The sequence below is a fragment of the Girardinichthys multiradiatus genome, chromosome 1 (genome assembly GCF_021462225.1).
Source record: "Girardinichthys multiradiatus isolate DD_20200921_A chromosome 1, DD_fGirMul_XY1, whole genome shotgun sequence".
NCBI classification, from domain to species: Eukaryota; Metazoa; Chordata; class Actinopteri; order Cyprinodontiformes; family Goodeidae; genus Girardinichthys; species Girardinichthys multiradiatus.
The window spans coordinates 39081522-39108109 of NC_061794.1; the positions used below are offsets into that span (position 1 = coordinate 39081522).

At 40.5% G+C, this 26588-nt stretch overlaps 1 protein-coding gene across 2 annotated transcripts; it reads right to left on the minus strand.

Annotated features, from left to right (window-relative positions):
- Window positions 1-1124: 1124 nt before the first annotated feature.
- On the minus strand, window positions 1125-25901 carry kdm5bb (lysine (K)-specific demethylase 5Bb). Of its 2 annotated transcripts, XM_047368138.1 has the most exons (28): window positions 25543-25901; window positions 22815-22892; window positions 22382-22504; window positions 22118-22288; window positions 21307-21363; window positions 19283-19420; window positions 19069-19162; window positions 17523-17641; window positions 16375-16533; window positions 14958-15077; window positions 14707-14865; window positions 14391-14572; window positions 14121-14283; window positions 13914-14033; window positions 12467-12661; window positions 12114-12295; window positions 11775-11899; window positions 11354-11504; window positions 11146-11260; window positions 9201-9556; window positions 8332-8470; window positions 8067-8246; window positions 7454-7615; window positions 5758-6243; window positions 5591-5675; window positions 5288-5496; window positions 3701-3970; window positions 1125-2168 (listed from the first exon to the last, which is right to left on the minus strand). In XM_047368138.1, exons 1-28 carry the CDS (start codon window positions 25693-25695, stop codon window positions 2031-2033), a joined length of 4629 nt encoding a protein of 1542 aa, XP_047224094.1. In that variant the 5' UTR covers window positions 25696-25901; the 3' UTR covers window positions 1125-2030. The 2 variants fall into 2 exon arrangements, with proteins under 2 accessions (XP_047224094.1, XP_047224103.1); XM_047368147.1 differs by lacking the exon at window positions 21307-21363.
- Window positions 25902-26588: the final 687 nt, after the last annotated feature.

Here is a 26588-nt window from a genome sequence, read left to right on the forward strand (position 1 = left end):
TTCAGTGCTATGATGAGCTCTGAAGCCTGACTAAAACTCTTCAAACAGGTCATTGTTGTGTAAATGTTCACACATTTGATTAGCAACTATTTTCTCAAGAATTTTAGATAAAAACGGAAGATTGGATATAGGTCTGTAATTTAGTAAATCATCTTGATCAACGAAGGTTTCTTAAGTAAAGGTTTAATTACAGCTACCTTAAAAACCTGTGGTACATATCCATTTAATAAAGATAAATTAATCATATCTAAAATGGGTCTGGTAATCAGAGGGAACACTTCCTTAAATAATTTGGTTGGGATTGGATCTAACATACAAGTTGAAGGTTTAGATGAAGCTAATATTTCTGATAACTCAGGAAGCTCCACAGGATCAAAACAGTCCAAACACAAATCAGGTTCTGCATTTATTTCCAATGTTGTCTCACTTGCTGAGGATGAAGTAATCATCTTCTGGAGTATGCCATTGATTTTGTTTTTCATATAATCAATTTTATTTAAATATAATCCCATAAAGAGATAATAGATAATGCCATTGTATTTTTAGCATTGTATATGTCATCTGTCTAATTCTGTATGTGTGGAGTTGCTTAATGTATTTTTAATCTAGTTCATACGGGAGATTTTACAAACCCTCTGGGTTATTTAAATCTCAACTGAACACTTTCTTTTGTTTCCTTTAGGTCGATTTTTTCTTTACTTTGCAAATAAATAAGACCAAAACTTCTAATTTTAACACTATTTGACTGTTAAATTATCGCTATATTGTTACAATGGCTCTGTCTGAGCAAGTGTAACACATTAATTGAGATTCTTGGGACAATTAAAGTTTGAGCTTGTCTTTTAGGCGGCCATTGTTATGCCAGCTGATGGCTATAAACAGCATGTTGTTTCTGCAACACCTTTTAATGGGGTGTATGTATTTACTTAAGCCTGTATGTACTATTTTGTAGGTGTGGATCAGAAAAATTCAGAATAAATTCATGAAATTCAAGTTTGTTCACGCAAGTCTTGTTTTTTTTAATCATTACAGTAGTAGAAGTGAAATGAATCCATCCTGGTGTTCATAAATAGAGCATATTGGGAAATATTGTAGTTTCCTTGCACCAAGTGAAATGAGAAAACTTCCATAGAACAAAAGGGCTTTATTCCACAATATAAACTTGTAACATCTTCACCTTTCCTCTGTATCTTATGCTAGGTTACCATCCTGCGGATCTGCATGTCAGCAGCAGGTTTTTTTTTGTTGCTTTTTTCCTTCAGCGTGCTCCGGTGCGTCTCCGCAGCCGTAACCCATCTGTCCGTCCGTGTAACTTTCATCACATCACATCAACATCATCGCTAAAACACAACTTTGCAGAGATCAAGCCATCAAAGTCAATTCCAACAACAACAAAAAAGGATTGCTCAGATAAATAAAACCTATTCTACAAAACAAAACGGGAATAATTATATTAAGATGCATGGACTAAACACTGAGGTTTCAAGAAAAGAAAGCTATTATAGTTATTTACGAGGGATTTTAACGGGGTTAATAACTCCTTTTCATTCCCCATAGCTTTGTGAAACATGCAAAGAGGATTCAAAGAAAATACATTTTAATCCCCAATGCTTTTTAATTGGGGTTTTGTGGTGTAAGACTCCTTGGTGCTGATGAAATTCAAACCTATTTAGCACACTGACAGTCCTGTGTTTCTGTTTTCCATTTAGACAACCCCAAACAATTTATAAGAAAGAAATTATATATATATATATATATATTATATATATATATATATATATATATATATATATATATATATACTTAAATATGTGTGTAAAAATACAAAAAACAACCCCTAAACATTATAGTTCTGGACAACAAGTCAAAGAGGAGATAGCACCATTGTTACAAAAGGGTCAGGCAGGTGGGACTGTGTGGGGAAAGAAGGAAACGGGATCAGTGGCACAGCCTGACTCCAGGCTCCAGGAACGGACAGAGGACCTGCAGACTTCCCAAAATAAAATACAAAAATTAAAAACTCATTTTCTTCACTTTGTCATCTGTCGATCATTCAGCGCACACGCAACACAAACATAATCCTCTTTCTCGGCCATCTCCGCCGTGACACCGACACAGACTTGGTGGAACCACTGGTTGCATCTGCCGTCACACTGGACCCAATACACCTGCAGAGGCACATAAATTAGGAATCACAAAATCTTTGTTGGTCTGAATAAACATCCGATTTACAGTTTAATATGTGAGGTCAAATTCGATTCAATATTCTGTGGTATGGTTCTGTTTCTTGTTTTGTCCTGAGTACATGTGCTGGTGTAAAGAACATTTTCAGGCCCTTGGTGTGAGGCTGAAAACAACTTTATAAAGGCAGTAAACCTGAACAAGGAAGTCAGTTTATGAGGAAAAGAATAGACGCCTTTCATACGTCTTTTGCATTTTGTTTATTCTGGTCAAATAAAGTTGCTGCAGCTCTGTATCAATGTTTGCTCTCAAAAACCATGTAAAGAATGCATAATAGGTGAGATGAATGACAGAATGATACAGCGTCCGTCCTCCACTGGAACAACTAGTTATGATGGTTAAAAGGTCTTAAAAAGAGAGAATGACCAAGAAATTGGGTCCTGACCAGTGAAACTCAAAAACCTAATGTTTTCCCTGTCATTGAACGCACCATACAAAGCCTAACCAGGTCACACTGACAACAGCCCTCTTGAGGAAGTTTTGCTGTGTTTCATCCCATAGATTTCACTACTTACTCAGAGCATATATGTTTAGCTGTGTTTCTCTCATAGATGAAGGCTCTAAAGAGATGTTGTTGACTTGAACTTTTAACTTTTTCTTTAATAAGGAAAGTAATCTTGGACCAGCGCTTCTGTGGTTTTTGTTTATCTGCTCCTGCTTTTCAAACTCCAGTCACACCAGATGGCTGCACACACCAAGCTAGGTTCTGTTGTAGGTTTGTTCCCATTTAAAGGAAGTTTTCCTTTCCACTTTGACCATATGCATGGTCAGTATAAGGGATTGGTGCAAAGTTGGCTCAGTGCAATCAACTGTCCAGTGCTACACGCTCGTTAAGGAGGAGGTATTGCTGCAGCATCAGTGAATTAGTGCAACCAGCTGGGTTTTCTTAGAGAGAAAATATTGTACTTTATTGCCACATGACCACTCTCAGGCCGGTTCGAACAGCTGCTGTGCTCATATTCCCCTATTAGCTGAGCTCAGAAACAGGAAGGTGAGAGAGAGGTGAAGGTCAAGAGACCAAGTCCAGATCACACAGAGATGACACAAGATCCGAACCTCACAGTCAGGTGTTCTGCTTCTTCAGCTGAAGTGGATCACCTTAACTGAACTGTGACTGAGTAGGTATGCATAAAATTGGCCTAACATCTGTATATGATTGGTTTGAGTTGCTTACGTGTTTCAGTCAGTAAACCGCATCTGTTAGTTTTATAAAGTAACTTCAGACAACATTTGTTGTGAACTGGAACTTTATAAATAAACTGAATTAAAATTTAGTTAAAATATAAACAAATAAACTCTACTGGGACTTCAACTGGAATTGTGTGCTTTGGTCATGCAGTGCTGTGGGGCTGTTTGTCTTGCAAAGGCCCCGAGAACCTGGTTAGCATCATGGACTCTTAAATATACCAGGAGACTGAATACTCTATTTAAAGGAGTCACATTATCACTTTAGTCTCACCTCGTCTCCTTCTGGCAGAAGACAGCTTTCAGCAGGACACGCAGCCATTTCCTCGTCAGAGTCGTCAGACTGGGAGAAGTCGGAGCGCGGGGAGGATGAGGTAGAAGCCGGCCTGCGCTGGGGCTTCTTTTTATCCACCTTTTGTCTTTTGTGAGAGTGTTTTTTATCTTTCCCCCTGCGCTCTCCATCCGGTAAACCGTCCCTCTCCAGACACCTCTTAGCTTTCCTTTCTGGACCTGTCATGGTTTCCCTTGTGCTGGTGCTCCCATCCTGAAAACAAAATCCATGCCAAAAAACTCACTCTTAGAGGAAAGCTTTATGTGATGAGCAAAAAGACCCCAGACCGGACATTTCACACGCATTAAACGGTCTTTTCCAAATACCTTCAACATGCATGAACAACGTACAGAGGGGAGGAAAGAGGGACAAAAGAGAAGAAGAAAGGAAGCAGATGATAAAGGAAGAAGGAACGGAACATTTAAAAGATGGGACAGAGAAAGTCAGACATATTTTCCATACTCTTCTTTTTCCGAACCTATCCAGACTTGGAAAATACTTTAATCAAATCCCAGACTTTTCCAGACTAGATAGGAATCCTGACTGTGACATCCAATAATGTGTAAGACCTTTGTGTGCGGGCTGCACGGTGGCCCAGTTGGTAGCACTGTTCCCTTGCAGCAAGTAAGGTCCTGGGTTTAACTCCCGGTGTGGGTTCTCACCGGGTACTCCGGCTTCCTCCAACAATCCAAAGACATGCCTGTTAGGTTAACTGGTCTCTGTAAATTGCCCTTAGGTGTATGAATGAGTGTGTGCACGGTTGTTTGTATGTTGCCCTGCAATAGTGGTATATAAAATGACTGACTGACCTTTGTGTGCTGAGGTCAAAACTTCGCATCTAAAAAAAATCATCAGTTTGATAACAAACACAGAAAGGAAACATTTACATCCTGCAGTTGCATCTTGTCAGCTAATGGTGCTTTAATGTGACAGCTAGGAAATTACATTCCTTCACAAAACTGTTACTGACTGCTGTGCTCTGATTGTTTTATATTTTAAAGGGTGTTAGAACAACCCACTTCATTTAAAATGAGACAAAGCGATGTACATAGAAATCACTCAAGACTTTAGCTGAGAAATGGAACCATAACTAGGCCACAAGTTCTTTCTTTAAACTCCAGAAGGAGACCAAGACAACCTTTGATTAAAATTAAACGTGTAACCAGCTGAGATCATATTTTGAATGTTCATTTAATATTCAGAAAGTTCGCTCGTCTTAGTAACATTTGAAAGAACCAATGTGAGATAAGTTTTGTTTTATTGAATTTATGCTTCTTTTACTAAAATAAATCATTAGGCTATAGTTTGATTAGCAATAAATATAATAAATGTTATTATTAAAATAAATATTAATAATTTCTATGCTTCATAAATTTGTAATAAAATCCTTCCCTGGGACAGGTCAACCCTTCAGTTTTGATTATAATTATTATTGGATATTATTATTATTTTTATTATATTGAAATAACAAAAATTGCTGATAGTGGCTGTATTTAATGAATTTGTTCAGTTGCAGGAGGATTAATTTACCTGGTTCAGTGTCATGTTTGTTCCCTGAGAGATGAACTGCATGTGTTTGCTGAGGTCTGAGGGCTCCTCTTCTGATGGTGATGCGGGTCTGTTGGTGTGCTGGCTGTTGGCTCTGTCCAATAAAATGTGATACAGGCTGTGGACCTGCGGCTGAGACACCTGCAGCAGGAGCCCTTCCACCATCACCTCTTCCAGCTCGTTGTTCAAGCCTGTGAGATGCAAAGAACACAGAGATGTTCTACTGAGCAAATGTGGGATTTTTTCTTCAGACATATTTGAAGTCTGGACTGAGAGAACCCTGACCCTGCAGTGGGATGCATCTCTGCTCAGTGTAAAAGACGGTCTGAGCATGACTTGTCCTGTTCCACTCTGGAGTCAAACATGGAGCCTGGATGAAGAAACATCAAACCAAAAATCAGTATCTGCAGCAAGATGCTGGCTGGAAAAAATATAAAAAACCAAAGAAGGACCTGAGTGTTGTTGTAAGTGTTGTTGCAGTTTGACACCCAGTGGGTTAGTGTTGGAGGGGTTTCTGGTCTCTCCTCTAACTCCGGCAGGTTACACGTCTGTAAAATCTGCTGCGCTCGCTGCTGCCAGTTAAGTGTCCTCTCTACCAGATAGTTCAGAGCGTCGCCCTCTGGCAGACGCACACCCACGCTCTGCAGAGACGTCAGCAGAGAGAGGACTTTGCTTAGCAGGGGCTTCTCTGACCGATGGCAGCGCGGACAGATCCACGGCTGGCTTTCACACGAGTCAGACGGGTCCCTGACGCACACGCTGTGGAAGGCGTCCCTGCAGAGTTCGCACTGCAGCATCGCTCCCATGGGCGCCTTCTGGCAGAAACACACCCTCAGGTCCATGCAGTCCGCTGTGGGAAGGAGCTTTGACTCATTCGCTGCCCTGAGATTAAAGAAGGTTTCCATCTCCCTCACACGCAGCTCCTCCAGAGTCGCCAGCTGGTTAATAAAATGCAGACAATCAGTTTATTTCTGCATAGGTAAAAAATGTTATCTGGATTCTGGTCCATGTGGAGCACCTTAAAAACACTGGTAATACATTGAATTAACGTTGCTTTTTTCTGAATCACTTTATACATTCTGCTTCATGTCAGGATTTCACAGCTGGACCTTTCCTCAGTAAAAACAGGAGCATCTCAATATATTAGAATATCATCTAAAATTAATATAAAACTCAAATGGATTCATTAAACATTGAGGGACATATTTAAAGACTGCTGAATTAATGGTTGTTTACCAGACAGTCACTGGCAGTCTCCACAAGCCACAAAAAGTTATTACTAAAGAAGTAGGATATACTACTCTGTGAACAGTCATATATTTTAATGGAAAGTTGAGTGGAAGGAAAATATATGCTAGGAAAAGGTGCAGAATCAACAGGAATAACTGCAGCCTTGAGAGGATTGTGAAGCAAAGCTCAAGAGTTTGGGGTCTAAAGCTGGAGTCGGGTCTTCAAGAGCCACTGCAGACAGATAGCGAGGCAACTGAGGCAAAGCACAATTTCTACAGATACACCTTACTCCAATATGAAGGTACACATTCCAAATTAAATTTCCTGTTTATATTCCTTACTGCTTTGTTCTCCAGTTTGTATTCTTAATTATCTTTGAGTTTTTTAATTGTTGTTAATGCTGTTATTATTTTAATTTGGCTATTTGTTTGCTTCCATTAACCTATCCTTTTTGTTGCTGTACACTGAAAGTTTCCCCACAATTCTATTGTATTCTATTCTATCCTATTCTATTACAGTACAAATAGAACTAGATTGTTACTCAATGAACAAAAACGTCTTTTCAGATAACAATAAAGTTGAACCACAGGCTGATCGTCTCCATGCCACGCCGCACTGACGCAGTAACTGATGCAAAAGGAGCTCTGACCAACAACTGGCTGCATCTACTGTACAATACATGGGCTGACAGTTCTGTATTGATTTTCTTTTGGTCTTATTTTCATAAGCTGTAAGCCACAATAATCAAAATTAACAGAAATAAACACTATAAACAATATTTCACTCTGTATAATGAATCTATATAATATATGAATTTCACTTTTTGAACTTAATTACTGAAATAAATTACATTTTGGAATATATTCTAATTTATTAAGATGCACCTGTACTGTCAAACAAATAGTTTTCTCTACTCACTGCAGAGTTAGAGTCCTTGGTCTCTGAAAGAGCTTTTTCCACATCACTGAGAGAGTTCAGTCGTGCTGGTTTCTTTTTGTTATTTTTCGGGAATTCTTTCCCCTTCTTGGCCTTCCTCTTCGGAGAACCAACGGTCCCAACCTCAAATCTTGGACACAGGACCTTTATAGAAGAAAATAATTAGGAAAACATTTCAATAAGCAACACCTTTGTTATTTTGAAGTTATCATGAAAATAACAAAGTCAACATTAATAATAATGTGTTTAAATTGGCGTGATCTTTGAAACGATCTTGGAAAATCTGAAACAGATGGACAACCATGTGAGGTTTAGTGTACCGATGCTGATTACTTGCATGCTAAGCTCACTCTGAGACATTTGGGGTCTTATCTAATGGATGGTGATATTTTACGGTATCGTGTTGAAAAGCATTATCAGATATGATTTATACATACACAAACACCAGGGAAATCCTGAAAAATGTCATAACTCAAAGTGATGTGAAAGCATAATACTTAACAGACTGCACCTCTAGCCCCGTCTTCTCCTGATGACGTTTTCATATGGATGTGTTTTAGTGACATATGGTTAATAAACAAAAGTACAATGATACCTCTAGCAATGTAAGGGTTGAGTCCTTTAGAAGGAAGGTTGCTGCTGCAGATTCTTTCCACACCTGCACATCCACCATCAAAGACTCCAGCTTTTCTAAGGGCTCCAGCTGGACTTGGATGGCTTGTCCTCGCAGCACCATGTCAGAGAGACTGCCCGCCATCATTAGACAGCCACTGGCCTGAAAGAAGAAGAATGTTTTAGTGTAAAAATACCTCTCTGATCCCCCTTTGCAGTGACCATGGGATCCAGAGATGTGTCCTCACCCGAAGCTCCTCGGCTTCTTGAAGCCACTCCTGTGCTTTCCTGATGGTGTCTTTCAGAAGGAGACAGTTTGGGAGGTAAGCTGGGATTACAGAGGCCTTTTCAGCAGCAGCGCTAAGTGTCTCTATAGAGTGGGGCGGTCTGGTGATGGAGATAAAATGTGTGATAAAACATCAACTTTGGGACATTGTTTAATTCAGCTACATGGTTTAAAACAGCCGTGTATATCTGTATTTATGCTTCATTTATAAGATTTCTTAAAACAAAATGAAAACTCATGAGATTTGCTGCAAACACAAGTTTAAAGTGAATAAGGTTTTTTGTTTTTTTTTAGAAAATAATTTTTTTTATTGTTTTTTAGGAGTCAAGTAGCTGAAAATACACTTCAAAAAACCCCAAACTCTGATGTAAACGAAGTACAATAAAAAGAATTGAAACCCTAACTTGGCTTTAGTTTGAGATAACTGGACAGAAAATAAGTATATTCCTGCCATTAGAAGCCTTTAATAAGCATCTTTGACGGTTAATATTGAACAGCTTTAAGAACCAATGGAATGATTGCAGAACTAAACATGATGCTCACTTTTTTGTTGATCTTGTTGAATATTCTAGCAGCAGCATTTTGCACTAGCTGTAATTAAAACGAAGCAAAATCAGAAGCACTAACGCAATATTACAGATGTCAGTTAGATTCAGTGCAAACAGCTGGAACGGTTGTTAAAACTGAGAAACGGGACATCATCTTTTGGTTTAAAATCAGAGCAAAGCCACGAGACCGTAACGTGATGTTATCTGTGTCTCAGATGGGTTTTTTTCTTCCCCGTCGGCATGGACACAGACATAGACATGGATCAGCTGGTGCTGAGCTCACCTGGCCTTCAGCAGGCTGCTCGCCTTATCCTCCCAGTGCTCAGACAAGGTGAGCTGCTCCTGAAGGCATGCCATGGCTTTCTCCACACACAGATGAGGTGCCAACCCGACTCCCTGGTCAATGAGCCTCCTCATGGCCTCCAGCGTGAGTGTGGCGGGCTGGGAGCTGGCCTCCTGCACTGCCTCCAGCCACCTTGCCTGCTCCAGCCTCTCCCTCAGCTGAGGCAGTTCTGGCAGGTCCACATCAAAATCAAAGCTGACGTCTAAGAGGCTCTGGATCTCTCCAACGCTGGGAGATTCTTCTGCTAAGACCTTTTCGCTGTGCTGCTGAAAGTCCTCAATCCGATTCAAGAGTTCCTAAAGAGAAAAATCATTATTTTGCTATTTGATATTTATTATATGCTGCAGCAAATACTGTGCTTTGTAAACGTAATCATACCCATTAACTTACTTTAAACATTGTCACATTAGAACCACACACCTTCATGTATTTTATTAGGATCTTATGTGACAGACAAACACAAAGTAGTCCATGATTTTTAAGTGTAAGAATAAAGACATATGGTTTTTAATGACTTTTTTACAAATTACAAACTGAAAAGTGTGATATGCATTTAGAACCCCTTCCCTCTGATTCCCATGCATAAAATCCAGTGAGCAATTGCATCTGAAAGTAGTGAACATGGACGTCAACCTAAATCAGAGGCCAGCAACCATCACAATCCAAAGAACCATTTTTCTAGATCCAGAAAACCCACATGACCTATAAAAAAAGAAAACTCAACAACTGTTTCACAGAGTTCAGAAAAGGTGTTTGTTTTGATTGTAGAGGCATTCTTTCATTTCTAGATTTACGTCTCAGAATTAATCATTTTATTTCTATATTTTGGCTTAAGAAAGAAACCAACTATCTTTTACAAAGGGAGAATATAATATATTTTGTATTTTCTTTTAAAAGATTTCTTGTACTCCAAGAAAATACACAGCAAACCTGCGCAAAGTAGCATCCATTTGTCCAAAGTAATGAAGAGCCACATTAGAGGGCCTTAAAAGCCACAGGTTGCAGACCCCTGACCTCCACTGACAGACTGGGTAAGGAGAGTATTAATCAAACAAGAAGCCAAGAGGCCCATGGTAGCTCTGGAGGAGCTGCAAAAATCCACAGCTGTAGGAGAATCTGTTAACAGGACAGCTATTAGTTGTTCACTCCATAAACCTGCATTTTATTGGAAGAGTTGCAAGAAGAAAACTACTGATAATGACCACTGCTTGCAATTTGCCCCAAGTTATTTAGACCAAAACTAACATTTTACATCATCCTGAAAGCACCATCCCCATGATGACTAAGGGTAATGGCAGCATCCTGTTGTGGAGACGATTTTCTTCGGCAGGGACAGGGAAGCAGGTCAAATTCGGGGGCAAATTTTAAAGAAAATCTTTCAGAGGTTGCCAGACTTAGACTGGGGATAGAGTTTCACTTTCCAGCAGGACAACAACTCTAAACATAAAGCCAAAGCTACAATTGAATGGTTTCAAATCATGTTAGGATGGCCCAGTCAAAGCCCAGGTCTATATTGATGTTTACAAAAAGACCATCCCACCTGACTGAGCCTGAACTATTTTGCAAAGAATAATGAGCAAAAACCTCAGTCGCTAGATGTACAAAGCTGCTGAAAACAAACCCCTTCCAGCTATAACCTCAGCAAAAAGGTGGTTCTACAAAGTTTTGTCTCAGTGAGGCTGAAAACAAATATACACCACACATTTCAGATATTATCATAAAAACATTGCATGCATTTTTCTTTTCTTCACAGATACACACTATTTTGTGTTGGACTATCACATAAAACCCAAAAAAACGTTGGAGTTTGTAATGTTGATGTGAAAAACGTGAAAAATATCCTGGGTAAAACCAACAATGCAAAACTTCCTCTTCCCTAACGTACCTTCAGCTGAGGCGCCTGAGGGAGGCTGCAGCAGAGGTTGTACAGCTGCCTCACAAATGAGCTGAGCTCCTCCACTGTTAACTGGCTGCGTGACTTTCCACTTCCACACCGATACCTGCAAAAACGGGGAGATCCACCCCGTTAATGCTGTTCCCTGGCCCAATGGAACACGTATAACATCTATACTCTTTATGCAGGGGAATGTTACCTGGTCTGCTTTTTGCCGTTCAACAGCTGCTGAGCCACTGAGGCGCACTTCTCTGCATCTTGTGTGACCAGACGCAGCCGCCGCAGCAGGTCGTTGTCGGGGAACAGCCTGGACTCTGACTCAGCGAGAAGGGAGCGAAAGACGGGCAGACCTGAGAAAACAACGATGGGTTAGACGCCGTCTGATTAACGGGCCAGCACTGCAATGTTCAGCTGAGGAATGAAGCACGGCACACAACACACTACAAGCTTTTCATCACTGACCCAGCTCCCAACCAGAAACCACCTAAACCAACTTGAAATTCACAAGAATGCATTTGGAAAATAACATACATATTTTAAATGATTAATGCAGAGAGCAGGTATCAAACCTAAACAGGAAAGACGATTGCTACAGTCCTTCAATGTTTTGTTTTACTGACCTCTTTTCTTCTCCAGTTTGGCCTCCAGGGTCTCCGTCACGCGAGAGGCCCATTCATCATATAGCTCAGCTCGCTGCTTCACGGCATTCATCATAGGGAACAAGTCATCCATGGTGTATCTGTAACTGCAGGAGCAAACACAATGTTAAATTTAATATGCCGCAAAGAACAAAAGCTCTGGGGAAGCAGCAGATTCATGATGCAGCTACTTTTAGGAAAAAAACGTAACCCTCTAAGGTGTGTTGTCATTTGGGGTGCTCCTCAGGATAAATAACCCTAAGAAGTGAACTAACAAACTCTACACAACGTGAGAGAAGAAGCCATCTCAGCAGCACTTACTTGAGTATGTAGTTGGAGATGGGGCAGGAGCAGAGGTTGTTGATGTGGTACAGACACACCAGGACTCCTGGGCTACAGGGGCAGGTGATGGCGGAAAGGTAGCAGGTGGTCCTGCACTGGGCGCACTGCCGCTCATCATCTTGGAGGTGATCGTACTTTGCCTCTTTGCAATTCAGCAACCCCTGGTGGTGTTAAAATATGACAAACTGAAAATAATTGTTTTTTTTTATTTTGCATCATGTCTGCATTGAGGATATGTAAAGTGCAATAGAAAAACAAACAACAAAGGGCCTCCGCAATAGGAAATATCCTCTAAAATCTACACATTTTAGAGAAAATGCAGAGCACTTTACCATTTTCTTGACTTTGTCCCTTAGTTCCTGCTCTTCTTTGATCATGAGACCCAAGTCCTTGTGGACGGCTGAGGCCAAGACCACACTAAGTGTGTCTGCTTTGGTGGCCATATTGCACACCATCTCATTGTGCGAAAAGACGTTGTACCGATGCAGCAGACGATAGTGGTCCACACACTGCCTGCCAAGGGGCATCTGGGTATACAACAAAGAAAAAAAAGGCTGAAAGTTATGCCTGCTGCACTATAATTTGATAAGTTACACAGATCATCCATAAATAACTGATCATCTCACACGATGAAAAGTGATTATTTTTCTTTTCTTTCCTGTTTTGACCCCTCCCTTTTTTCCCCTTCTGTGTTTTTGCTTCAATAAATCTTCCTCGGATTTGGTTTTGAGTTTGCTTTCAGCACATCATCACTGTCTGACATCTACCTCAGCAATATTTGGTACTAGTCATAAAAAAATATTTAACTATTATTAAATGTGAAGGTGAAGCTGTATTAAGGTCTTACACAGGTGAATCTAAATAATTTTGAATATCACTGAAACAGAGATATCAAAGTAAGTCCATGTACTGTACAGTATATGCACTCAATACTTGGTAAGGGCTCCATCTGTCTGACCTACTGCATCAATGCGGTAACGAAAATGAAATCACCAAATTCATAAAGCTTGTCAACAAACAAATGATTAAAGTGCTCTAAAATTTCTTGGTAGATAGACTACAGAAAACACAGTGGACCAAAACCAGTGGATTGCAAGACTCCTCTAAAGAAGGACTTTGGACCACTGTACAACAGTCCAGCCCCATTTCTCCTTAACCCCAGTGGGAAATTTCTGATGTGGTGTTGTATCTGATTCAAGACTGGCTTAACACATTGAATCCAACAGTTCTTGTCTATTTCCATGGCACTCAATGCATCCTGAATCTCCCCCACACACTCTTGGGCTTTGCTTCACAATTCTGCCATGCCTGCCGTTATACCTCTTCTAATCACACTTTTTCCTTCCACTTAACTTTCCATTATTAAGCCTGAATTCAGCAATCTAAGAACAGGCAGCTTTAATAGTGATTACTTTTGTCGCTAAAACTCCTTGCAGTGGGTGTCAATAACTGGGGTTAGCAACTGTCAAGTCAGGGGTCATCCCCATAACTGTATTTTTATTGGCTGTAAGCCAAGAATCATCAAAATTAACAGAAATAAATGCTTTAAATATAACACTCTGTGTGTAAGGATGTATGATAGAATATGTTTTTCACTTCTTGAACTGAAATACTGATATAAATCAACTTTTAATGATATTCTGATTTATTGAGAGGCATCATTTTATGCCCCTTCATACTTTTTATATTATTTTTCATATATCTCTCTTCTGGGATGAGAGGTTAGGTTTTTGTTATTTTTTTATTTTTAAATAAATATTTCTGAGTAAAGCTACATACCCAGTCCACGGTGCAGAAGTTGACCGCCTCAGCAAAGTTAAAGCCCTGATTAAAGCCGCTGTGATAAGCTCTGGGAAACGTGATGACAAACTCACCAGCACACTGGTTAGTTCTATAAATCTGAAGCAGAAAGACAAATTGTTCATTTTATATACGAGATGTGTAAAAGACAGATGTGATAATGAAAGCAGCCCTGTTGATACGTACCGGGACTCCGTGCGCCATTAGTGTGTTGGGGTTCATGATGGTGACCAGCTGGTGCAACAGGTCCGGCTGAGACTCAAACAGCTCTGGAGCCAGTTTCTTCATCACCTTCTCCAGCTGCTCAGCAGCAAAACCAGGAGCGCCATACCAGGTCTTAGGTTCTCCCCTAAAAATGAATTCAAGCGATACTGATCATGTTTTCTCAAGGGTAGGGAATCAGTATCGTCCATCCGAAATAAAGCAGCAAAAAGTAAAGTATTCATAAAGTTGCACCAGTGCAGGTAGTTGATAGAGTAGCTCCAGTGATCCTCAATGTGCCAACAGAAGGAGGAGAAGCACATGCCAACATAAAGCCAGGGCAGCGTCATCCCACAGATGTCAGCTGTCACATGAGTCAGTACAGATGGGTTCATCATCGCCAGATTGTTTAGATTCCAGCCACATTTGAGGTATTTCTGCAGGAGACGAAAAAAATACAACAAATGTTATGTTGCAATAAATCCACCTCTTCATAACATGGATTAAAGCAGTGAGATATTGTCAAAACTGACATAAACAAGACCTTGAAGGTTTTGATTCAAAGGAATACCTCATCTGCTGGGGAAACCTTAAATTTTCCATTTGGGATAGGGAATCCACTCCCAAACTCCTTCGAGGCAATATCAGCTCCATACTCTACAGTAACATCTTCCTCAATGGCTCCAACCAAGCGCCAGAACTCTTTCTCCACCAGCTCCATGGGTACCATCTGTCACAAACACAAGAGGGGTGAAATTTGAATTTAAAAAGGCTTAAAGCAACAGATACTAGGATGTTTATGTAGGGAAATATACAACTTACATGAACTGGCATGTTGAAGTAGTCTGATTTGAACGCATCTGCCATTTGCCCAAATGCACGCAGAGAATAGTCCCTGTGTGCCTGTTCAAACCCGAACGCCTCATGAGGTTTGCTGCATTCCTGCAGGTACAATTAAATACTGGTTTTATGTTTACGTTCTAAACATGTAATCTGTCAGCTTTAGGCTTTTAGCTCTTCACAGAATCAGAAGAAACTCAGCAGAGTGGTATATAGATTAACTGGGCAGGACTCCAACTAAGGCTGTTATAATGGACAATGGAGAAAGTTCTAGGGCACACTTTTAGTCTACAAGAGGGAATTAAAGTATGAACTACGTGGAAAAAATTTAACTCAGCTGTCAGGACTTTCTTTCAGCATTTGTTTCACAGTCTGACAATAATCTTTTCTGGGCCAAACCGAGTAGAACTGATCCATTCCAGTTTTCTCCTACAGTCCAAACACATGTAGGCTAATTGGAGACTTGCCAAATTTGTCTTGTATGTCTCTGTGTTGGCCCTGAGATGCACAGGCAACCTGTCCAGGTTGTAGCCTGCTTCTCATCCACAGACTGCTGGACAGAAAAATAAACAATAAAATAAAAACTGCTTAAAACCTTCAAGCGAGCTGCTGGCTGTTTTCCTGAGGTGGAGATTTATGGGTTTAGGCCTTGACACAAGTTCATTGTTCCTTTACTTTACTTAAATATAGTATATATTTTTCCAAGATTCAAGAAGGGGTCACTGAGGGCAGACTGGGAGCTTTGCTCTCTCACTTTCTGCGTGTTTTTGTGTTTTGCTTTGTTTGCTTTGTAATTAACTTAAAGATAACCTTGAGTGGATCTGAAATATTAGACTTCGGCTAATTTGTGACTTTGTGGAAAATACTCACTAAGATCCTGTTGTTCCTGGATTGATTATTTGCATTAAGATCTCATCCCTCAGGACAGATTTCCCTGCTAGGTACGAGCATTTGCAGTAAGCATGGCGCCATGTTAGTGTCAGGCCTACACAGTGGCTGAGAGAGCCTGAGACTAGAGGCTGCTTCAGGTCATGATTACTTTCACAAAATTTGTAACTCTTACCAACACTACAGAGCTGTCTTTGTATGCTAATAAAACAAATCACAGCCCAGCCTATATGTTTGCTCACTGAAGAGGTGTGTAAGTCTTTTGTTTTGTAACAAAAATACAGGCTAATATTTCAGGGGTCATAGGATCTGGACTGTTCTCCCTACATCAATGTTACCAGGCTATTTTAACCCATTAAAAGCTGATACAACATGCATGTTCCCATATAAAAACGTAAACTTGCGTTATATTTCCCCTTGTTTCAGGTGTGTACTATACTATTTAGTATCAATTACAAATAGTATATTTGTTTTAGGATTACTTTGATCTAAATTTGCTGTTTGTCATCACCTGTGCCAGACACTTGGGGCACCTCCAGTCTCCTTTGGGGACGTCATGCAGCTGAGGGATTAGACAGAAGGTGTGGTAGCTGTCATCACAACCGTCACACAGCAGCAGCCGGTCCTCATCACCCCCACTGCCACACACCAGACACACCACCAGATCCACCTGGGTGACAAGGGGAAATATGTGAACTGAATCCCAGGTCACTAACAAAATAATAAAACAACTTCAAAGTAGATGTTTGATAGATGGGATTTTACAGAGTTGACTTTGGCCCACTTGGTCCTACAGCACCAACTGTAGCTTATAACCAGGAGGCTAAACCTCTTCCTTTGCTATTATCTTCAACAACTGTGCAGTTCACCAAAACACTGAGATGGCTTTTAAGCGCTCTACCAGTAATTCTTCCTATGTTAAGGGTTCCTCATCATGACTCAGGTCAAAATGTATTTTTGTCTTGGTTTAAATTTCCATAGATCTCATCCCATTTCTGCCCATTTTTAAAAGGAGAAATATAAAAATCTTTTTTCGAATTTAAGGCAGACATGTCTGTCTGTCTGTCTGTCTGTCGGTCTGTCGGTCGGTCGGTCTGGATGGATGGATGAAATGGTGGATGGATGGCTGGATGGATGGATGATGGAGATGCTGGATGGGATGGATGAATGATGAGGTGGATGGATGGCTCGCGGATGGATGGAGGATGGATGGATGGCTCGCGGATGGATGGAGGATGGATGGATGGCTCGCGGATGGATGGAGGATGGATGGAATGGATGGATGATGGATGGCTGGGATGGTATGATGAGTGATGGATGGATGGATGGATGGATGGATGGATGGAGGGACGGACGGATGGACACTTATTTAGATATTTAGTTTGTTGCAGAGTTTTCCAGACCTGCTTCTGGAAAATACCTAAATTCTGAAAGTTTCTAGACTTTTTCTGGCTGCACACGAACCCTGGATGTAATGATTGCTTTGTACCTCTAAGACCAGGAAACCTTGCCAGAACATGTGAAGAAAGAGGAATAATCCTGAATGGGTCCTTCATGAGGCTGCTGATGAACACTGATATCTGACATTGCACTGAAGCTTTCATCATTATTAATTATTCAGCATTTGAAATTCTCACCACTGAAGATGTTTGTACTTACGGGACTTGGAGGAACGAGAGGAATCATCTTCTTGTAGCGTGACTTGAATTTGTCTGCTTCGATTATTGGTTCCTTAAACTCAACTGGTTCCTGTTTCACCAGAATGGGAATCGGTTTTTCTGCAAGGCAGTAGGAAACCTTAACATTACAAAGAGCAGCAAATTTCCTTTAACACAACAAGAAAATATGGAAACACTTCAGCTTCTCACATGCAAATGACAACTTAAATTAATTTGTTCTAATATGTTACAGTCATATTCAACCAATTAGAACACGCGTTCCAATGAGGCTCATTTGTCAAATTAAAAGTACCTTAATCATTATCTTTACTTGTCTTTGCAGCCTGTGCTTTCCAATGAAATTTGTCCTCTGCATTTAACCCATCCCTAAGGGAGCAATGAGCTGCTGTGCAGCGCCCGGAGACCCCTCTGGGGCTACGGTCTTGCTCAGGGACCCAGAGTCTGTATGAGTCAAACCAGGGAACTGGCAAGCGCCCTGCTCTAAACACAAGACCACCATTCCTCCTTTTGAGAACAACAACCTTAAAGCAGGTATTGAACATACTTTTCATCCAGCCCACATTTCTATTTTAAAAACTTTTTTTAGTAGTTTGATGTAATTTTCTGATCTTAAATGTCATGTTTTCATTAGTTGTTAGCTGAAAATCATCATAACTAACAGAACTAAAGGCTTGATAACATCAGTCTGTGTGTAGTTAGTCTTGATAATGTGTCTCACACAGTGAACCGAGTCACTGAAATAAAAAAACTTTTTTTAAGACCTTTTTTGTAATTTTTTTTAAAGTAGGCAGATAGGAAACTGTGTGGAGCGAAGGGGAAGACATGCAGCCCAGGTCGTGGGGGTTGGGACTAGAACCAGGGACTGCTGCGATGAGGACTGAAACTTCAGTTTATGGGTCACGTGCTCTACCTCTATGCCACGTGCCAAATGAACTTTTAAATAATACTATAATTTACTGAATGTAACTGTAATTCAATTCAATTCGGTTTTATTTATATAGCCCCAATTCACAATACATGTCGTCTCAAGGCACTTCACAAAGGGTTTGGAATGGTGTGGGGTTGTTTGGGAGGTTAGATTAAACTACTGAGTGTTAGAGTTTGGCCATTTTAGAATGGGCTATGTGTAGGGGTACTAAGTAAAATAATACACTGATAAAGTTTGTCCATCTGGAGCCCCCTGGTGGCCATTGTTATACTAAAAACCACAAGGATTGGGGGTACTTCTCTCTGTCAGACTGATTATAACCATTGGAACAGAGAAGGGGTCATACAGGTAGCAGAAATGGAGGGTGTGTTTGCACCTCAATCATAACTGAACCAGTTTAGGCTAAACCTGACTCTCCCTTACTCCAACCAACAGGGAGGGAGGAAGGAAGGCAGCGGTTAAAATAATTGGCGAGTGTTGTTTCCTGTTGGATTGTGTGAAAGGTGGGTAACTTTAAAATGGACTAAGTCAATTCAGTCGAATCATACAGACTGTATATTTGGTTACACGCTTTATTTTTTACTATAAGATGTCTTACCTGGTTCCTGCTTGACAACAATAGAACCCATCCTCCTCCTCAGATTGGGCTTGCTCTCACCCGTCTCACCTGGCTCAGTTTTTACACAGGTTGTCTGCCCAAAACAGAATGAGAAGTGAAACTAGAGGCAACCTCAAACTGTAAAAACTGTGAAGCTATTCTGGAAATGTGATGAAAAGTGAAGCCTTTGTAGTTGGGAGTCTGTGGCTCGCACCTCGATCTTCATCCGCTTTGCTCGGCGAGCACTGGGGCAAGCATCAGGCGTGGGGGCTGGTGGTCTCTGAATCTGCTCCTGCAGCTTGGACTCATTGCTGTCCATGTCCTCTGCTGGCTGGTTGGGCTTCTGAACACACTGAGGGAAACAGAGCAATTTTAAAACTAAAACCTGTTGGGTATTTAGAGGCATTTGCATAGTTGACAGGAAATACCTGAAAATACAGATATGAGGAAGTTCTAAACACAGACAGAATTGGAAAAATAGGAAGAGGGAGGCTATCGCTAATGTGTTTTATAATAAGTCTGTATCTACGACTTTAGTGGGAACACTGTGATACTTCAAGTGTCAATTAGTGCTGGTACTAAATGTGGCTGAAAGATGTATCGCGTGGTATTTGGCTGTAAAGCCAGGAGACAATAATGTCAAAAGAAGGATGTGGTAAGTGAGTTTGTGACCTCAAACAAGACACACGTCGAGTCTACAATAAGCCCAGGTCGGAGCAGAGGCAGTGACTTTCCTTTAACTTTTTAGGGTTTAATACATAACAGCAGAGATTCACTGAGTACAAATCTTTTAAACTAACTGAACAATGCTCAACCATACCAGATGGTACATTAACTTCTGGAAATTAAAAAGAAGAAATAGTGAGCAGATGGACGGTTCAGACTTTTTCCAGTGCCTTGTAAAATTATTCCTACCTCTTGAACTTTTTCACATTTTGACACATTACAAGCTTAGACTTTATGTTTTAGTATGATTTTATATGAGAGATCTACACAACGTAGTGCATGGTTGTGAACTGGAGGAATAAGGAAACATGCTTTTAAATTATTTTTACAAAAATGAAATCTGAAACATTTATATTTGCTCCCTTTTACTCTGCCAGGCCTAAATGAAACCCAATGCAACCGACTGCAATTAGAAGTACTCCAATTAGTAAACAGAGTCCAACTGTGTTTAATTCAATTTCAGTATAAATCCAGTGGCTCTGAGAAGGCCTCAGACGTTTTTCAGCGAACTTGATGAACAAACAGCATAATGAAGACCAAGGAACACATCAGTTAGGTCCGGGATAAAGTTGTGGAGACGTTTAAAACGGGGTGAGGTTATAAAACAATATCCTAAGCTTTGAAGATCTCGCGGAGAACAGTTCAATCCATAAATCAATCAAGGAAAGAGTATAATGCAACTATAAACCTACCAATACATGATTGCCCGCCTAAACTGATAAGCTGGGGAAGACTAAATAAATAAAAGGCAACCTTGGAAGAAAATCTGTTAGAGGCTGCAAAGGACTCCAGACTAGGACGGAGGTTCACCTTCCAGCAGGACACCGACCCCAAGCATACAGCCACGGCTAAAATCGAATGGCTTAGACCAAATAATATTTAAGGTATTAAATGGCTCAATCAAAGTACAAACCTACTGTAAATCCAATTCAGAATCTGTGAGCTTGAAGTATTTTGCAATGGATGGACAAAGATGTAGTCTCTAGATGTGTGAAGCGAGTACAAACATACACCAAAACTGAACTGAAGCTGTAAATAAGTGAAATGTAGTATGCAGACTTTTTGTCAGAAGTTTGGAAAACCATGTATCGTTTTTACACACCTGCTTTTATTAATCTATTACATTAAACACCAGTAAAATACTCCGAGGTTAGTGGTTGAAACATGACAAGTTCAACAGGGGTGACTACTTTTGCAAGTAACTGTACATTAACTGATATTTCAGCACCAGAATCTTTAATAAACACTCCTGCATCTGTCTTTTTGAGAGTCAAGAACCCCACAATGTTTTAACTTTTGACTTCCTACCTGCCTGTCACAGAAAAAAACCCATGAAACCTCCTGAATGCACGTGGAAATACCGAGGCAACGTTAACCTGAGGGCATCAGAATAAAGCTCTCTGCAAATACAGCCAAGGTAAGCTGTAAGTACGGCACAATGCCCACCCACACAGGACATGCATTTTGTTAATTTTAGGCTTTTTTAGCTTTGTAATCATCAGACAAACATACCTTTTCAAGTTCAGGATCAGCCTCCAAACGCATCAGTTTGGAAGCTGGTTCTTGTGCCTGAGGCAAAAGAGAGCTTAGGTAATACAACATTTTAGAGTGACCTGTCCAGCAGGCCACACAGAACCAATTTAAATGACTAGTTCAGATAAATAATCAGATAAGCCCTCTTGTTTTTTAAGGTGCAAATGCAATTAAAGTCACAACAAGACACCAAACTATAACAATAAGCTCCAGCGGCAGACCTCGGTCCACTGGTCCCTTAAATGGCCTCACTTTCAGGCCCCTGCACTCTGAGTCAATTAGATTTTTACAGAGAAGAAAAAAGTCAATGTAGTTGCTTCAGTTTCTGTTTAACATTAAATGAAATCAAGGAAAAACATGTCTTCCTTCTCTTCTTGTATTAATTTTGTATTGAATTAGGAATAGGGTCAAGGTGGGAGTGCAGAGATCTGAGACGTTAGGTCAGTTGTGGACCTGAGGAGCAACCTATATGCACACTTTTAGTTAAAAAAACAAAACCTAAGAAATACAAGATTCAAAATTATCTTTAAAAATGTAGAAATCTACTGTACATTTGTTCTGAATATTTGAGAAAGACTTGCTTGTTTTTTTTTTTTTAAAGGTTGAATGAATAACCTGCCTGTCCAGGGTGTACCCCGCCTCTCGCCCATAGACTGCTGGAGATAGGCACCAGCTCCCCCGCGACCCGCTATGGAATAAGTGGTAGAAACTGACTGACTGACTGAATAACCTGCATCATTTCAGATGTGGCTGCAGACCGCTGTCTAGCTGATACATGTGTGCAACTTACCAGTAGGTGAGCTCCACTCTGAAACAGGTTGTAGGGATAGAGGATTCTTTCGTAATGCCCTCGCAGGTGTGAGCCGACCGCTTTGCCGGGAGAGAAGCCCATTTGAACTGCAATCTTGGTCCACCGCCTGTCCTGGCAGACGATGTCAAATCCACCCTCATCTGCAACAAGCTGAAACGGCACAGAGACATGTCAACGGGCCCTGTTTCTGAACTAAGAAATATACTTGTCTGTGAATACTGCAAAGTCCCCTTAATAATCAACCTTGTTTAGCTTATATAAGTCCAAAATCTTCCTCTCCACGTGAGGGATCTTCAGGGTACATCCCTGCAAGTCCCAAAATTTGGCAATCTGGTCCAGAAAATTGAGCTTGACCCTCGTCTGTGCCTAAAAACAAACAGGACAAAGATAACAAACGACTAGAATGACTATCATAACAGGATGGAGTAAAAATAACATGAAGACGATTTATTTACCCCAAGATTTAGGTGTGGTGCCGTAAAAGTGTCTTTTTTAACTAAAAAGCATTGTACTCTTCCCAAAACCATCAACCTTATCTTGAAATAACATTGTTAGAGTGCCAACAATCTAAAAATAAACAACAAACTAACACATAAATAAAATACAAATATATAAATAAACAAGTATATAAGTACCATTCAAATAAATAAAGCATAATCTGATTAACAAAATTTACCTCCAGTTCATTGAGCCGCTGGATCCGAGGAACAAAATGAAGCTTGTCAACATCGCAGGCAAATGGTGGCTGCCAGTCCTGAAGAGCAACAATGACACACTTAAAGGAACGTGGAGGTCATCATACCTGGCAGCCTGAAGGCAGGCTTTATGGTTTCATTTTTGCACCCAGCACCAGCCCAAGGCTTCAGCAAACAAAACTGCTGCTTATGGCTCCTGCGTCAACAGGGAAGAGTTTCTCCCCCAGAATATTGATCTCAAACTTCTGAACTTCAAATTTTACATTTGCTCTGAAGCTTTCTCCGTACCAAACGTAAAGGAATGCTAATCTAAAACTTCTAGCAGCTTCAAACTAGATTTATTTAGGGTTTAACTAAATGATAAATGTACCAGTCATAATCATATAGACAAAAATACGCTTAGTTTGATAGTTATGTTATATGCAGTTATTTCAACTGATAGACAACATGCTTGTAGGCTCTCAGGACAGATACAGTCCAGCGAAACAGTAATAGTCCCCTAACTAACTTAATTTATGCCAAACTGGTTCAGATTATCAAACAAATTCTAATATTAGACAAACAGAACCTGAGGAAATACAAAATGCAGTTTTTAAATGAGAATTTCATTCATTAAAAGGAATAACACTAAATCGACCTGGCCTTATGTGAAAAACGAATCATTTCTCCTTGTTAAATCTGGAAAGCTGAGTTTAATTTCACCAGCAACACCCAGGAAGGAATAGGTCCAAACATCTAAATTCAAGAAATTACTTAAAAGAAACTGTCTGACAACATGAAGTAGGCTAAAAGACTTCAAGAATCAACACATCATGCCTCCATCTAAACATATTTAGAAGCAGATGATGACGTTATCAGTCTGAAAAGGGTTACAATGCCATTTCTAAAGCTTTGGAACTCCAGTGACCCTCGGTGAGAGCCATTATCCTCAAGTAGAAAAAACATGGGACAGTGGTGAACCCTTCCAGGCACAAAAGAACCCAGAACAACATCTAAAACACCACAGCCCTCACTTCCCTGAGAAATGAGGCTGTGGTGTTGGAGGAAATATTCAGTGGACTGATGAGACAAAGGTATGCGCCAATTATATCTGGCATAAACTAACAGCATTCATTAAAAGAAAATCTTACTGACAGTCACACATGGTGGTGGTAGTGTAATGACTAGCTGTTATTAATGGGATGATGCTCTCTACCTGGAAAACCTGAAGGAAAATGTCCAACCATCAGTTTAAGTGCACTTGGGTCCTACAGCAGGACAACTGATCCAAAGCACACAACCAAGTCCACCTCTGAATGGCTAAAAAAAAAAGAAAAGGTATTGAAGGGGCCTAGTCAAAGTGCAGACTTACATCTGATTGAGATGCTGGGCCATGATCTTAAACTGGTTGTTCATGCTTGAAAACCCTCCGATGTGGCTACATTTTTAAAGATTCACCAAATACCTGATGGCAGCTGTTGCCACCAAATTATTAGGTTTAGGGAGCCATTACTTTTTATTCAACAAGGGCCAGGTTGGTTTGTCTAGCTTAGACTTTAATCAATGAAATCATAACTTGAAAAAGGCATGTTTTATTCGCCTAGTTTATCTGGCACTAACTCCTGCTTGATTATGTGTAACATGCAAGAGTGACAAAGAAACAAAAACATAAGAAGTGTGCAAGGGAGGAAATAATTGTTCACAGCACCGTGGATCATTTTGTAATCTAAAAAAAACATTTTTAACAAATAGTGTCAAAAACACCTTAACATACAAGAAGGGCCCCAAGTTCTTTGCTTCAAGTCTGTGGCCAACATCCCCCACTGACAGACAAAATGGCCAGATGGAAGACTCAACTCAATAGTCCAGCTTACCACAAAGCCAACATGGAGGACAACACCCTTCAACACAGGCTCAAACATGAACACTGGCTGATAGTGTGGTAGTTCATATTATCATCGCCTGCATCAGCGAAATACAGGGCAATATTGCGTTTATAACAATACTTCAAAGGCCATAGCTTGATCCATGGGAAATACTTTTTTTTTTTTTTTTTTTTCCACTTTTAGAAAATCCATAATTAGCAAGAACATCTTACATAACAGGGAAAAAATGTATTTACCGTAGATAATAAAAAAACAAACCACACTGTTTCAGTTTAGGTCTTAGAAAGTGACCAGAAAAGTGATGGTAGCCACTCTGTGGATGCTCCTCAACTAAATAAAGAAATAATTATCAAAGCCAGCTATATTGCTTTGGGGCCATTAAAGGGCAAATAGGGTAAAAACGGAGTGGTGTGAATGTCATCTACATAATCTTATTCTTCGCTTTGTCTTGTTGTACTTTCAGGAGCCGAATAGCTTCCGCATAGCTCCAAATGTCAACGTTGGTAGCCTCACTATGACAGGTAGCTAACGTTAGCCTGCCAGCGGAGAGGATCAATGACCGGACCACCACCGAGGCTTTGTTGACCTCCGACTATAATCCGGATTTAATTCACCAACAACAAATATACCACTGCTGATAAACTTCAACTACGTTAATATATATTTCGGTTAAGATCGCGTAAATTAGAAGTAGCTAACGGCTGCTGCACAAAGAATGAGCACGGCGGTGTGAATCCGCCATGTTGAACAGTCCCTTTAAATCCCAGCGCTCGGTCCATCTAAAGCCGAACTAACTCAGCATCCGCGTCCCCAGGTACCGAAGAAAACAACTCTCCGGACTTACCGGCGGCGGACGGACTTTGCAGATCCCCGTCTTCTCTGCAATGGGCCGGATCTTGTTGATGAAAGCATAGGGATCTCGAAATTCTTCCCAGCTGGGCTCGAAGACCGGGCACTCCGGAGGAGGCTTGAACTCGTCCGGCCGAGGCAGGCTCATGGTCGTTCGGACCCGGTGGAGTTGTGACTCGGAGGGGGGGGGGGGGATCGGCGTGCTGCGGTCCAGCTGAATGTGTTTTTGTTTTGGTTGGTTTTATTTCTGCCCCGTTTATTCACCAGTCACGGTCGATCTGCAGCGCGTCGACATCAACATGAGAGGAGCCAGATTACAGACACACACTTAACCGACACACATACACACACATCCACGCACAGTGAAGAGAATGTTCCAAGGCAGTGAGCACGTCCGCCCGAAAAACTAGACACCGCACGGTATCTACGTGATGCGCGGCAGATACAGCAGTCTCTGCAGTCTTAAACCTTAATAACTGCCTAGATACTGTTTATTACTTGTCTTGCAATAAGCCAGTTTATAACAGTTGCGACTTGTAAATAGTCCTAATCGAAAATAATACATTGAATTGTATAGGAGAAGTGCTCTGAAATAAAGGCCTCCCTGTAGATTTATAATGCATTAAGGTAACACCCCGACGTGAAACACACAAATCAGTTACAAAGTTATAAAAAGTTACTAATAAAAATAACACCAGTTTAGGATTGAAACAACTTGATTAAATAAAGTAACATAATAATCTTGAAATAACTAGTTAATAAGAATTAAATAAAGCCACACTAAAAAAATTGTTTTATATTTGCACAGGTCCCTTATTTCATTCTTATCATTCTTCACCAATATACACTGCCTTGCTTCAATTCCTTCAAGTTCTTTATTTGAAAGAAAAATCTTAAAGGTGTGGTGTGTATCTTTTGGGATATTTCTCTACTGGCTTTGCACATCTACACTCAGAATGTTTGTCCATAGCTGGACCTTAGTCAGTTTGTTTGGAGAGTGTCTGTTAACATAGATCCTTAAGACCAGATGTAAAGGTCATG

Coding starts and splice junctions, on each gene's coding strand:
- kdm5bb (XM_047368138.1), bottom strand. CDS start 25,695: ATGAGCCTGCCTCGGCCGGACGAGTTCAAGCCTCCTCCGGAGTGCCCG. Junction 14,573..14,706: donor AGGTTTCCCCAGCAGATGAG/GTATTCCTTTGA, acceptor CGTCTCCTGCAG/AAATACCTCAAATGTGGCTG. Junction 11,900..12,113: donor ATCTCCAACTACATACTCAA/GTAAGTGCTGCT, acceptor TTGCTCCTGCAG/TTACAGATACACCATGGATG.